General features: G+C 34.8%; 2 protein-coding genes across 2 annotated transcripts in view; one reads left to right on the top strand and one right to left on the bottom strand.

The window, feature by feature from the left end:
• LOC112514000 (lysM domain receptor-like kinase 3) overlaps nucleotides 1–818 on the bottom strand; it is a 7,230-nt gene extending 6,412 nt beyond the window's left edge. The window contains exon 1 of the mRNA XM_025120273.1: nucleotides 170–818. Coding sequence (XP_024976041.1) covers nucleotides 170–818 — 649 coding nt within the window. The remainder of the gene's footprint in view (nucleotides 1–169) is intronic.
• A 7,363-nt stretch (nucleotides 819–8,181) lies between these two features.
• On the top strand, nucleotides 8,182–15,531 carry LOC112514015 (ATP-dependent Clp protease ATP-binding subunit ClpA homolog CD4B, chloroplastic). The gene is made up of 10 exons (XM_025120291.1): nucleotides 8,182–8,351; nucleotides 9,833–10,412; nucleotides 10,523–10,638; nucleotides 10,969–11,091; nucleotides 11,183–11,368; nucleotides 12,043–12,258; nucleotides 12,498–12,715; nucleotides 13,287–13,362; nucleotides 13,440–13,529; nucleotides 14,095–15,531. Exons 2-10 carry the CDS (start codon nucleotides 9,851–9,853, stop codon nucleotides 15,274–15,276), a joined length of 2,769 nt encoding a protein of 922 aa, XP_024976059.1. The 5' UTR covers nucleotides 8,182–8,351; nucleotides 9,833–9,850; the 3' UTR covers nucleotides 15,277–15,531.
• The last annotated feature ends 311 nt before the right edge of the window (nucleotides 15,532–15,842 follow it).

Genomic DNA, 15,842 nt, shown 5'->3' with positions numbered 1-15,842 from the left:
AGGGGATGTTTATGTGAAGACGGCCGACTTGCAAAACATAAAGTAAAAGAAACAAGCGAGCAAGCTACAAGTGATAGTGTGAACAAGCAACAGATACAGTAAACAGAAAATGCATCAAGGACTAATGAAACAGAATAGAATCAAATAACTAGATGAAATGATTACTCACTTCTCTTCGATTTCGATCTCGAGGCTTCGATCTGGTTTTTCTCTCGTGGTACAAAAAGCACCCACCCGACATCCATATAATTCGGATCTTTAGTCAAAATCTTGTTCAGATTCTCAACCTCAGCCTCTTTTGCAGATAGAAGATCAGAAATACCGATCAACGTGTCTTTGGATTGGATCGTGTACGTGACAACTTCTTGAGCTTCGTTTTCTATACACCCACAAACAAGACGTACGGTAAGTTCTTCTTCATCTTCTCCACCAAACTTCCATACTTGCCCGCTATAATACTCATCAGATATATACTCAACACTTTCTCCTGGTTTCCGTTCATAAACTGAATTATACAAATAGTATCCGTGGCCACTATCATCTTGCTCACAACGACATTTAACCGAAACTAGATAATCAATATCCGAATTGTGTTTCATGGGCATGATTCTAGAGGCGTTAACGGAGTAGAACGAAGCTATTTCTTCGGGTTTATGGCCTTTAGAAATGTGGTACAGATAGGAATCACATGTATGATTGTAGTTAGAACAAGTTAATGGGTACATAAGTGTTGATTTTATGACCAAATTGAGGGAAAAAACTTGTGTGATGAAGAAAGAAATGGAAAGGAAAAGAGTTGATGAGGAGGCCATGAGCATCTTTCAAGAGGAAAATAGAATTGTTGGATATGAAGATTGGTATAAATGTAGTGGTAGTTTTTGAATTTGCTCACTTGTCATCTAGTTAAAGAGTCTTAAGAGAATGGTGATATTTAAATGAATGTCCTTCTCATAGATTATGAGGCACATCTGTTAGACAGATGTGATTTTATAGGGTGTGTTTGATATACTGAATAAGATAGAATAAAATAAGGATCATTGTTTCATGTTTGACAGGAATTTTTATGTGGAACAGACATGAATTTTTATGTGGAACAGACAAGAATAAGGTGGAGCAGACGTGTTCCACCCCCACCCTATGGAACAAAGTGAAACAAACATATATTTTATCTTACACCCTTAAAACAAAACTTAATTCTCTTCTAAAACATCAAATACGTCTCCCTTTTTACATTTTACCTATTCTTTAAATTTATATTTATTGTATTTTATTCTTTTTAAACTTTTGCATTACTGACTTCAAAATAGTATTTTTATATGTTTTCTGTATATTGATTAATTTATGCAATTTATTAAATATTGATAATATAAAAGAATATAAAATGTATAAAATAAAATTTGGAAACTATTTTTGGTGTCATTTTATCGTATTGACGAGAACTTTTTAATAATATATATTGTTATAAAATTTACAATTTAATAAATTACATTAAACTAATGAAGATATATAAAATATATAAACAACTTATCATTGTACCATTTCTGTCATATCTGTTCTATCATGTTTTGTTCTGTCCTATCTGGGTAATAAACGCACTCAAAAGGGTTATTTAGGTAAATGACCTCCTCATAAATGTTTTTTAAATCCATATCTTTCTGACAATTGTTGTTTAAATCCATGACCTTTTGACAAGTTTGTAGGGTCATTTAAGATATGACTTTAAATGAGTTTTTAATTAAATTTATGATTTCCTGATCTATTAAAGAAAAAGAAGTCTTCATATTCATCAGAAGGATGTGGATTTTAATGAAAATCTCATTTAAGGTTATATAACTAAATTAGCAGTTTCTTTCTAGGCATTCTTATGTTAAGCAGTTTGATAATATGTCAGAAGGTCATGAATTTAATTAAATAGTTGACAAAAAGGTCATTTAACTAAAGACTTGATCTTAAGTATGTCTGAATGCCAGACATTTAGAAAAATCTGTTAAAAAGTTGGGGAGGGGGATCTTTTCTATCATTTTACAGATACTTTGTTACTGATTGTTTTTCAAAAAGAACCACAGAACCACACTCGAAAGGGGAAATTTTTGCCACCCTAGTAATTCATGGATTATTTAGGATATCTTATGATAAAGTTTTTTAAATGCATCATCTTCTGACATATTTAAGGTTTGAACTGGTTTCTACTTCCTTTCTCGTCCCCGACTATTTTGTACTTATTCATCGTACATATGTTAATGTCTTGTTACTATGGGTCTAGTGGCATTTATGATTCTTGATTTTGGTTATTCCTCATCCGGATGGGCTCGTGTCGCTATCGGGAATATCAAAACTCTCGAAGGCATAGTATTTATTTTGATGTGTATATATATATATATATATATATATATATATATGCATTTACACACGTATACGGGTTTTCAGTGTATGGTTTGATACGTAGTTTGATGTTGACCATACGTTGACTTTGATCTTCACAAAGAAATGGCTTTATAATTGTCACAATGGTGGAGCTTATTTTGTTCAGTTTTCTTTTTTATAAAAAAAAGTGGGACCCACATGCGAAGACAAGCTTGTAATTGTACAAGAAAAAAAGTGATCTACAATAAGCTTCATTGGGGATTGGCAGTGAAATTGGTATGGTACCAAGTTTTCTTTTCTCAATATTGAGTATCAACCGATTATAATTGGTATGCAAAATTTTATGTTATAGTTGGTACTGGTTTTGTACCAACTTCAAGTTACATATATGTGTTGTTTAAGGGATTATATGTGTGTGTATATATATATATATATATATATATTGCATTTTATTTATAGTTTCCTGCTTATAATTTGTTTTACTCATTTATCAGCATTCAGCAATGAACTTTCAAGAGGGTCAAAGTCTCTTCAGACATTTTCTATTGTATTTCTGTGCATGATTACAAAAAAGAAATTCCAAAACACACACATATATATGTGTGTATATATATAGGTTTAGAGGAAAATCATAAAAAAATGAAAAACTGAGAAACATTTTAGTAACCGTTCATCTGTACGGTATGTACATACACATAACATTCACACGTATATAGAAATCAGGAAACAAATTCAAATACTTGTATGTATATACCAAAACATATATTTCCTACAACCTCTCTTTATACATACATATATAATATCGTGTGCATAATATAAACATATATGCACACGCACGTGTGCACACACACACATATATACATTCATATAATTGAGATCACGGAAGACCAACATGTTTTTGTGAGACCCGTGAGACTATTTTTTTACACTTGAAACTTCACAGCAAAATGTTGTGAAGGTAACATTCACAGTGTTTTTGCTGTGAAAGTTCAATTTTTTTTACCTTCACAACATTTTGTTATGAAGTTTCAAGTGTAAAAAAATGGTCTTAAGGGTTTCATGAAAACAGACTGGTCTCACGTAAACTCATATATATATATATATATATATATATGTATGGCCTGCTATAAGTCTCCATCATCATTGGGAATTCCTCCTACAATCATTAGAATGGCTTTTGGACTTTGGAGGATTTTGAGGTCATACATATTTGGGCCCATGAATTTTAAACTTGATTTTATTTTAGGATTTTAGATTCAATTATCTAATTTGTATTGAATTTGATTATAATAAATAATTTCAAAACATATTGTATTGGAAACAAAGCTGTAATCAGGTTTTATGTTAAAATTTAAACTGAAATCTAGTTTTTGTGAAGATTATTGTTTCAATTTTGTGTTCGATTAATATAAGTTCACGACTTACTTAACCAGATATCTAGATACTGATTTTTAATTCGGTTGATCAAACTGATAGCTTGGAATTATTCACTTGATCGAACCTACAACTCTTGTTGGCATGAACCCGATATCCAATTTTGTTATGTTATACTGTATATTTTTGCTCTAACAGTTATGTTATACCGTATGCTAAAATTAGAGAAAAGAAGAGAGATGGTCGAAATGTACAAAGATGAAATATCTAAAAATTTCATATTTTTAAAAAAGATAAATAATATTTAAAACATAATTGATATAGATTGGTTTGAGCTTGGGCTCCAAAGCTTAAAAGTGTCTGAAGGTCTCAGGTTCAAATCCAAGGAGGATTAAAAATCCTCTTGTGGCAACAGAGGTTTAAATGCGGTGACTCTGGGCTACTACGAAGCAGGTGGTCATCTTGAAATTAGTCGGCTCATATGGCGGATTGGATATCCATGTTAATAAAAAAAAATACTCTTAATAGTTAGGGATGTTTTTAATTCACTAATGATTATTTGATTATTACAATTCCAAATAACGATAATCTATTAGAGAATGAAGTAAATCAACAAAATCCAAAGGTTAAAATGAGGAATAAAAATCATCTTGTGGTTATGGAGGTTCAAATGCGGTGACTCCAGGCTACCTGCAAAGTAGGTGGTGTCCTAGAATTAGTCAGCTCGCATAACGGGTTGGATATCCAGGTTAATAAAAAAAATCAACAAACGAAAATAATTAATTTGATATTAATTGAAATAAAATTGATTATCAACTACTAAAAAAGTGTTTATATATTTATTTATTAAATAATCAAAAAGTGTCAAACCTTAATATTATTAATTTTAATTTAAAAAAAAAATTAAATTATAATATAATTAGAGTTTTGAATATTGTTATTAAATAATTTGATAAAAACCTCTTCATTTAAAAATTATATAATTTTCTAACTTTTAATATTTTTATATCATATTCTCTAAATCATGTATAATACAATAATACCCATTATGAATCACAGGGACAGTATTTGACTGGTTTGAACTTGGACTCTAAAGGTCAAAAGTGTATGGAAGTTTCAAATTCGAATTCAAGAAAGAATAAAATCTTCTTGTGGCTATGGATGTTCAAATGCGGTGATTTCAGACTACCCGTAAAACGAGTGATCGTCCTGGAATCAGTCGACTCGGATAACGGGTTAGATATCCAAGTTAATAAAAAAAATTAATAATAATACCCATTATGTTAGTTTCTTTATCACCACTATAGACATTTTACGTGAAGTTATTAATTGTGGATTCATATTTTTTGTCGAACGGGTATGCTTTTAAGGTAGATAAAAAAACTCGTAAAATTGCCCGTTGTATTTTTAGTTGAATTCTATCATTTCAAAAGATTTTCAAAGCTCTTCTGTTAATTTCCAGAGATTTTTAAGTTTTTTAGCTGATTTCGATTTTTGTTTTTGTTTTTAGCTGATGCTTATAATATCACAGAACCCTCAATGTTTACGTATGCATTTTTTATACCTGAAAAAAATAAATTAAAATCAATTCGTATTAATAAATAAGTTTAATTTCAAATATAATAAATAAATAATGCATTTGCTATAAATATTCGTGTAATGATGTGTGTCACATCTTAATTTTGTGGTTTTGAAACCCTCTTTAAAAAAATAAAAATATAATAATATGGATATGAAATTAAATAGAAAGAATATTATTTTTAATATAATTTATTTATTAAAATAATTTAACAAAAAAACAAATTTGGGGTCGATACTAAACACTTACTTGGTAAGTGCTTATTGGATAAATTTCCTCATCGGATGAACATGAGAAGGGCTAAAAATCTTACTGGGTAAGAGCGATGAGAAGGATTGAGAGTTTTACTCGGTAAGTGAGGATGACGACTCTTACCTAGTAAATCATTGCATTCAATATGTTTTGATATATTAAAATCTTATGCATCAAAATAAAACATAGTGTTGACTCTTATCAGTAAGCGCTTACCGGGTAAGCAATTAGGTAAACGGCCCTTAAATCTATGAAGTTTATCGTTTGATTATGTAGTTAATGAAGTTTTAATAAATTATACATGGATCATAATAACTTGTAATTTTAAAGTATTTATACGAATGAGTTGAGTTCTAGTGAGAAGGAGATTTAAGGTGAGAAGCGTAAGAAGGGATTTTCACTTTTAGATGCATATTAGGATAAGATGCATCGAGATGTACAAGATCAATCTCCGTAACAAACGCGATTCATGTGTGAGTTTGAGATTAAAGGTGATCAATAATTCAGATCCATTTTTACGCTTCTCACTTTAAATCTCCTTCTCACACGATCCTTCGCCTAAATTGTATATAATGCTTAACTTAAAAAAGAGGGCGTTTGGATTTTGAAAAGATGAGTTTTTTTTAAGATGTTCCATTTGTTTAGTTTTTGGTATTACAAAGTAAGCCATGAAATTTACGATGAACTCAATGAACGAATGGTTTTTTATGAATACATTTTTTTTCGTGAAATAGTGATCTTTTGTAAACATGTTTAATTTATGATATTGTACTTTTTAGTAAACATATTTGATTAAATTTACAATATTTAAATGATAAAAATATTAAATTTAAAAGTACGATGTTGTAATAGAAATTAGTGATGTTATAATAAGATAATTTTGAAAGTACAATGCTATAATAAGAAATGCCATGTCAGTATTATCGTACATGTGGACAGCTTACGTAGACGATGAGGTGACAAAGAAATCTAGTATAATAGGTTAATTTAATTTAAGAGGTTACCCAATGCTATAATATGAAATTTATTTAAAGTACGATGCCTAATAATTTTTTTTAAAGTATATTGTCATAATAAGAAAAACTGAAAATACAATTTTATAATAAGAAAATTTGTAAAAGTAGGTTTCTATTTCACGCATTTTACGCTATCCATAATTGCCAACAATCTAATTCTCCTAAGTTTTGATCTTGCACTTTAGAGATCGTCATCGTTGGATGTATATTGAACAAAAGCAAGCAGAGCACAACGAACACTTCGTCAACACACGTGTCCATCATTAAGGGTTCATCATCAGCTCTCACAAATGTCATCGTGGAAACCACGTCACATCCTTCCTTGTTCGTTTTCTCCGAGATTCTTGTTGTCCCTAATATTCTCGAGGTATAAATTTTTGCCATTTTTTTTTATGTATTTTGCCATTACCAGTATGATTAGTTTCTTCCTACCAAATTTGTGTTTTTAGCGATGCTTCCATCAGTTTCTGTTTGCACAGATATATGAGAGGAATTAATTTTCAGTAGCTGTATCAAATGTATATCTTTCAAGAATGTGAAGATGGAGAGGTTCAAAACAAAAGGTCTTACGAACAGTTATTTATGGCTGAACGAATAAGCCATATAGGCTATACAGCCCATTAAGCCATAACTGAACAACCCCTTAGTGAATGCTTGTATTATACGACTGATATTCGAATGTTTGTATATATAGATAGATATAGCTTGTATGGGTTGGGTTCACGTGAGACCAAAGGGTTTTTTTCGTGAGACCCGTAAAACCAATTTATGTTCATTGATCAACTTTATAAGCTAATGATCTAATGGTCTAAAGTTGCACGGTGATAATTTTATTATTATTGAGAAGTTTCGTGGCAATTTTGTGATTATGAATGTTTAGATTGCATATCTAATCCAACGTTTGAGAATTGGACTTACAGGTCTTATGAAAAACTTTTTGGTCTCACGTGATCCCATCTCTAACTGGTATAACACATATCAACAATTATTTGAATGTTCGATGGTTTCAGTGCATCCAAATCCGATCAGTAAAAATGTCAACATAAATATGTAGGGTTGGGTTCACGTGAGACCAACCTGTTTTCGTGAGACCCGTGAGACCACATTTTTACACGTAACCTTCATAGCAAAAACACTGTAAAGATTTAAAAAAAGTCGAACCTTCACAGCAAAAACACTGTGAAGGTTTTAAAAAGTTACCTTCACAGCATTTTGCTGTGAAGTTTCAAGTGTAAAATGTTGGTCTCACCGGTCTTATGAAAACAAGTTGGTCTCACATGATCCCAAGTCTAAATATGTATATTCAACTTTTACTTATATAAAAAAAAAGAGTTAAAATCAAATATAATTGATTAGTAAATGGTATAAAATTTTAAGTAACAATTACATAATATCATATCATGTTGATGTTGGTAAAAGTTAGTTTTATTTGGGTAAAATTGAGAAGGAATATCTTTGATATTATTGGTCTTGAATGGTCAACGATCAATAATCCAACGGTCCGTGATGCAGCATTATCAGAAGACCGCTGTGACGGTAGCAATCCAAGTGATTTTATCCTCTTTTTACAGTGGATGAGAGTCCATGGAACCCGATGGAGTTGCGTGTACAAATAACCAATGCGAAGAAGATATAGACCGACCGCCTGTTATCATCAACATTTATTCAATCCGGCGGACCTTCACACAGGTCCCTTCTCTCTCGCTTCCGATTAACCGGAAAACGACTCTCTTCCATCGCTCCTAATTCTAATTCCTGTGATTTAGGTACAGAATCTAGACCTAAAATGTTTATGTCTTCTATTGTGTATACGCATATCTGTTTGTATATGTTCGGTAATATGTTAGGGTTTCGATGTTAGTTTCTCTGAATTATGTGTTTATGTTGTTTTCCGTGATGTTTTTTTTGCTTTGTTGGAAGGATTTGGATTTCTGTTGATTTTTTAGCTGTATATGAATGGATTATGGATTAATAATTGATTTGTGCTTCTCGAAGAAGTCGCGTGGTTGATAATTTTACCATTTCAGTGCTTAATTTGAACTTTTAGTATTTAAAGTTATTGGTTTAGTGATTATGTTGATGAGCTATTAAAGGCTTTTGTTTAGGAGCTTATTTTTATGGCTAAGTTTCTGTGGCTTATTGTTTTGATACTTCGATTGATGAGTTGTTTTTGATACGTTAGCCTTTTAAAGTTTTTGCTGTTCCGGATGAGTATTTGTAAGGCTAAATGTTAAGGTCGCATGGCCCATGAAACAAACTGTTTGAAAGAAATCTGGAAGTAGGAATGATGTTTTTTAAATGAACATTTAATTCTGGAATTTGTTTGTTTTCTTGTTTCTCAAGTCTTTTTGAACTATGCTGTCTGGTTATAAGGTGTAAATATGCTTATCGTTAGACTACTTCTAGACATACCGTGGACAGCTGGGTTTATTATAACTAATTAGCCAAACATATAATTTTGCAATTAAAATGTCATAAAACATGCTAACCTGGACATAGTAGCACTATCTCATGCATTATTGTAATCATGAAGGGAAGCTTATTTCCATTGTTTTTTTTTAAGTTTGTATGGTGTTATATGGCATGCACGCTGGTATTTTATCTTCTTGTTTCATCCAAGTGAAATTAAGCCACTGAATGCCTGTTTGAATATTTAACTTCAATCTGAATGGCTTGGTGAATTCCTTGTAGATGAAGAAACTCATATGCTAACTTTACTTATAAAATGACATTGGATTCACTTTAAGTTGGCTGCCCTTGGTAAATCTCAAAATTTTCTTTTTGACTAACCAGTTGAAATTGCATGGGCCTCTATTATTTTTGACTAACCAGTTGAATTATGGTGTCAAAACCAATTTCTTGTGTCATTGGCCACAAGTAAGCAAAATTACAACTATTCTTTGAAGAAAGGCCGAGCTAGAATCCTTTTAGCTCGATGACCAGGCTGCTTATTCAAAACCTGATATATTATTTTTAGAAATACTGGTATTAAATTCTTGTGTATGAGAAATCCATTTCTATAATCATGTAGTGCCACATACTTTTAATGCAAAATTACGTACATTTTCTTAACATATATATTTACTTCTGTCCTCCTGCTATTTCTTTAGAGGAACTGTTGCAATTTTGTTCATGCTACATCAACTAGTTTTTTATATTTCTCAAACATGTTTGTCCCCCAATATTCATTATTGCAATTACTAGAAAAACCTGGATCGTAATTACCAGTAGAAACCATTGTTTGCAGAATTCTTTGGTTGCAATCATGGCTGGGGCTTTGGTGCAATCCACCAGTTTTACTTCTGCAGTTTCCGGTGAAAGCGAGGTCCGTTCAAAGCGATCTGGTAGTATAAAAAGACCAGTCAAGATGATGGGCTTACAAGCTCCTTCAGTGAGGGTTAGGACCTTCTCTGGTTTGCGGGGAGTAAATGCTTTAGACAACTTGGTAAAGAGAGGCCAGGATTTCCACTCAAAGGTTGCAGCAGCCACCTCTGTCCGAAGAGCAAAACCTAGTCGAATTGTGCCAAAGGCCATGTTCGAGCGCTTCACAGAGAAGGCTATCAAAGTTATTATGCTTGCACAAGAGGAGGCAAGACGGCTTGGTCACAATTTTGTGGGTACGGAGCAGATTTTATTAGGTCTTATTGGTGAGGGCACTGGCATTGCAGCAAAGGTGCTTAAGTCAATGGGAATTAATTTGAAAGATGCACGTGTTGAGGTAGAAAAAATTATTGGTAGGGGTAGTGGATTTGTTGCTGTAGAGATTCCATTTACACCTCGTGCAAAGCGTGTACTGGAACTATCACTAGAGGAGGCCCGGCAACTTGGTAATCTTCTTGTCTTTGTGTCTTTATCTGTCCAAACAATATGTATGTTGTTGAACCGTGACAAAACTAAATCAAGGGAACTTATTTATTACCATGGCTTAAAATTTCAGGTCATAATTACATTGGTTCAGAGCACTTGCTTCTTGGTTTGCTTCGTGAGGGGGAAGGTGTAGCAGCTCGCGTTCTTGAGAATTTAGGTGCAGACCCAAATAACATTCGCACACAGGCAAGTGCACCTATATGTACTCCACCTGTCCCAAAATTAGTGGCCTTATTTCTATTTTAGCTTGTTCCAGAACAAGTGTCCACTTTGAAAAATAAGCGTCTACTTTCCAATTCTGTCCTCAATTATGAGACTAGAAATCCGTTACTTTCATATCATTAAGGGTAAAATTGTAATTTCAATTCTTACAAGTGTGTGCCCTTTTCGTTCATTATGGACATTTATTTTGGGACGGGGAACTAACTAACTTATCTTCATCGTTTTTATCCTTAGTAAATTTCGTGTACCAAGAGTGTGCTTATCCTTATGTCCAATCTTAAACTCCTTGAGTAGGTGATCAGAATGGTTGGCGAGAGTGCAGAAGCTGTGGGTGCTGGAGTTGGTGGTGGAAGCTCCGGAAACAAGATGCCAACACTGGAGGAATATGGTACCAACTTGACAAAGCTAGCGGAGGAGGTAACTTGTGTCCATTATGCAAGCGGTTTACCTTTTAAGCAAATTTTATTTATTTGTTATTTATTAACAATTAGTTTCTTCCATAATGTAGGGTAAGCTGGATCCTGTTGTAGGAAGGCAGCCACAAATTGAAAGAGTTACTCAAATTCTGGGACGCCGTACAAAAAACAATCCCTGCCTGATTGGAGAACCTGGTGTTGGAAAGACAGCGATTGCAGAAGGTCTTGCCCAAAGAATTGCAACTGGTGATGTTCCAGAAACAATTGAGGGAAAGAAGGTGGGTTGTAGTTTATGAAGTCATTTATATTGTGCGGTTTCAAATTGGCAAGAGTGTAAGTAACATGTAATGCTGATTCACTTGGGACAGTAGTTGGTGTCAAAAATTTTAGACTAAACTAGTAAGGGCTTCACCCTCTGCACCCTAGCAGTTGACCTTCCAAGTGCATGGTTTGGTGTCATAATTTTTTGCAAGTAAAAAATATCACAATATTTTGCAAGTCAAAAAGGTCATTCATAATGCCCATAGAAGTCTATATGTGAATATTTTAGAAGGGGTAGGCTAAATGCACCCCCATATATTGCTAAGAATGCATCCTTATATATTTGCTAAATGCACCCCTATCTACTAATTTTCTTCTCACAAACATCAACATCAAGACTTACTTTTTACATTTTCAGTGCATGATTTGACTTGGTTCTGACATAAATAAGGGTGCATATAGCAACACCCATTTTAGAGTCAAAATATTCTTCTTGCTGGACCCACATTCATCCTGATGTCTGTTTATGCATATTTTGAGCAGAGTAATATGCAACTATATCATAGGTCTTATGTTGGGAGAAGGGTTATGCACCATGGATTTTAGTAAATAGAGAAGTTCAATATTTCACCTTCGTGATTTCTTTCTTCGTGATTCAAATGACTTTGTAATTTATGCTTTTGTTTTTCAGGTGATTACTCTGGATATGGGTCTGCTTGTTGCTGGCACAAAGTATCGTGGAGAGTTTGAGGAGAGACTAAAGAAGCTCATGGAGGAAATCAAGCAAAGTGATGAAATTATTCTCTTTATTGATGAAGTCCATACATTAATTGGAGCAGGAGCAGCAGAGGGGGCTATTGATGCTGCTAACATCTTGAAGCCTGCTCTTGCCAGAGGTGAATTACAGGCAAGTGAAACCCAATGCAAGTATAATTGATGCATAATAACACATAGATGTGCATACAGTTAGATATCATCAATCAAAAATGAAGTTTCTATCTTACAAAAGTTACGCCTGCTTCGATTTCCACAAGTTATATGATCATGGATTTACCTTTCTTATAATACAAATGTTGGCGGTATATATACATTTTTTCTTTTTGTTTTTCCTATTTCTTCATCACAAACTTGTTAAAATTGGTGCAGTGTATTGGGGCAACGACCCTTGATGAGTACCGGAAGCATATCGAGAAGGACCCAGCACTGGAGAGACGATTCCAGCCTGTAAAGGTGCCTGAGCCGACAGTTGATGAGACTATACAGATTTTGAAAGGGCTTCGAGAACGATATGAGATTCACCACAAACTCCGTTACACCGATGAAGCACTTGTAGCTGCTGCCCAGTTGTCATATCAGTACATAAGGTATATGAATCTAGTGTCTCCCCATCTTTGATGTCTTGCGGATTATCATTGATTATACTCCCTCCATCCTAAAACAAATGAAATTCGTACAATTATAGAAGTGAGTAACTATTACACTTTTTAATTAACTAAAGGGGCCGTTTACCTAACTCTTACCCATTAAGTGCTTGTAGGGTAATGATTAAACGCTTTCGCTTAACTTATCGGGTAATATGTAACATTTTATCCGGTAAGTGCTTACCGGGTAAGAGTCGTCACTATCACTTACCGGACGAAACTCGTCCCTTGTCATCGCTCTTACTGGGTAAGCTTCTCAATCCTTGTCATGTTCACCCGATAAGGTAAAGTGATCTGGTAAGCACTTACCGGGTAAGCGTTTAGTAAACGGCCCCTAAATGATAAATTTACCCTTAATAATAGGAGTAATGAATTTCTTCATTTGATGTTACTTTGGAAAGTATGCATTTATTTTGGGACAAAACTAAAATAGAAATGTGGACACTTTATTAACATGGGAAAAAGATGTGTTGGTAATCTCTTCGTTTTCTTAAGCTTTTGTTCTCCGGTGCAGTGACCGTTTTCTTCCTGATAAAGCTATCGATTTAATTGATGAAGCTGGTTCTCGTGTTCGACTTCGTCATGCACAAGTATGTATTTCCTTGTACCATTATATTACTGGCTTTACCTTAGTAGGCCGTCCATTAACGATCTATATGCACTTCAGCTTCCGGAAGAAGCCAGAGAGCTTGAGAAAGAGCTTAGGCAGATAACAAAAGAGAAGAATGAAGCAGTTCGCGGCCAGGACTTTGAAAAGGTACTTTATCATTTACCAAAATATCAAGTTGGCTCATTCATCTTTATCTTGATCCTATGTTTGCACCGGTGTTCTTTCTTTACGGTTAAACCAAATCAAACTAAAGGTCAGTTTGTTAGCAGCTTAATGAGCTTAATGAGACTCGTGGCTTATTCGGTCAGCTATACATGATTGTTTGGTAGGGACTTAATGATATAGAAAGTGGTTTATTTAGTAAACTTCTAGGGGGAGGAAAACCAAGTTTTTTTCAAACCTGCCCCTCCTAGTTTAAAAAATGTTCCTTCCATCTATGAAAAAACCTCCCAAATAAAAACTCTCATTCTATTTAGACAGATTAATCTAGCTTTATCCATACAGGACTTAATGAAAAACCAACCAATCAACCCATAACCCAGCAAATCCCACTCGAAAGTAGGGTTTGTGGATGAGACGTATGCAAACTTGACCCTGTGTGTGGGTGAGACGTACACAAACCTGACCTCTACCCAAAAAGGGTAGAGTGCTGTTTTCGTGAGGACAATTCTTTCCTTTACGGTTGACTTTACTAATCTTGTACTCTTGACAGGCTGGGGAATTGCGTGATCGAGAGATGGATCTCAAGACTCAGATATCGGCTCTTGTGGATAAGAACAAAGAGATGAGCAAGGCCGAGACAGAGGCGGGAGAGGAAGGCCCGATGGTAACGGAAGCAGACATTCAACACATTGTCTCGTCTTGGACAGGTATACCGGTCGAGAAAGTCTCGACCGATGAATCCGACCGCCTCCTCAAGATGGAAGAGACTCTCCACACACGAATCATCGGTCAAGATGAAGCTGTCAAAGCTATTAGTCGTGCCATTCGTCGTGCCCGTGTTGGACTAAAGAACCCCAACCGCCCCATTGCCAGTTTCATCTTTTCTGGACCCACCGGTGTCGGGAAGTCTGAACTTGCTAAAGCGTTGGCTACTTACTATTTTGGGTCAGAAGAAGCCATGATTCGGCTCGACATGAGTGAGTTCATGGAGAGGCACACCGTCTCAAAGCTCATCGGTTCACCTCCCGGTTACGTTGGTTACACCGAAGGTGGTCAATTGACCGAGGCCGTGCGTCGCCGTCCCTACACCGTTGTGCTATTCGACGAAATCGAGAAAGCTCACCCTGATGTCTTCAACATGATGCTTCAAATCCTCGAAGACGGAAGATTGACCGACAGCAAAGGAAGAACCGTGGACTTCAAGAACACGCTTCTAATCATGACATCAAACGTCGGAAGTAGTGTAATCGAGAAGGGTGGCCGAAGGATTGGGTTCGACCTCGACTATGACGAGAAGGACAGCAGCTACAACCGAATCAAGAGCCTGGTCACCGAGGAACTGAAACAATATTTCCGCCCGGAATTCTTGAACAGACTCGACGAGATGATCGTATTCCGACAGTTGACCAAACTTGAGGTCAAAGAAATCGCTGACATAATGTTGAAGGAAGTCTTTGAGAGGCTAAAGGTTAAAGAAATCGAGCTTCAAGTAACCGAGCGATTCAGGGATCGGGTCGTGGAGGAAGGATACAACCCGAGCTACGGTGCAAGGCCGCTGAGACGTGCAATCATGAGGCTACTGGAAGACAGCATGGCGGAGAAGATGCTTGCACGTGAAATCAAGGAAGGCGATTCCGTGATCGTGGATGTCGATTCTGAAGGGAACGTGACCGTTCTCAACGGCAGCAGCGGAGCTCCGCCGGAGGCATTGCCGGAGCCAATTCCGGTGTAGACAAAAAAGGCCAGTTTCTGATCTCTATCTACAATCGACCAAATATGTTGTTTGTTGTACTGTGATGCTTTTAATTGGCACATAAAAACATATGATACAGTCTTATTGAGGCAGCAAAGTTAGGTTTCTGCCCAATGAATTTGCATGCACAGTCCAGCTCCAGCTCCAGCCACAAATCACGGTTATTTATAGATGTTGCACATTTTTTTCTTACTAATAAACCTTAAAAAAACCGTTCCATAGTTTTTGTTGTTATGATTCCATGTTATATCTGCTAAAACCAAATACTTATACCCCGTAAGTGCTTAACTGCTAGAAATTATTCTTACTGTCCTGATATTAACAATTTCTGATCATCAAAACGGATTGTAAGGGAGCGTCTTAATCTCGACAAGTCTTTACTGGGCAAGAGTCGCTTTCCTCATTTAATTGAATGATATTAACCTTTCATGTTTGATTTATAGAAATTGTAATGAAATTGAATTCCGTTAAATTACCTTTATATTGATTGATTATTATAAAATAAATATTTTTATTATATTTTAAAATATTATTACATACAAAAT

The sequence above is a fragment of the Cynara cardunculus genome (assembly GCF_001531365.2).
Source record: "Cynara cardunculus var. scolymus isolate 2C chromosome LG 6, CcrdV1, whole genome shotgun sequence".
Classification (NCBI taxonomy): Eukaryota; Viridiplantae; Streptophyta; class Magnoliopsida; order Asterales; family Asteraceae; genus Cynara; species Cynara cardunculus.
This window is presented reverse-complemented; position numbering and strand designations above follow the sequence as displayed.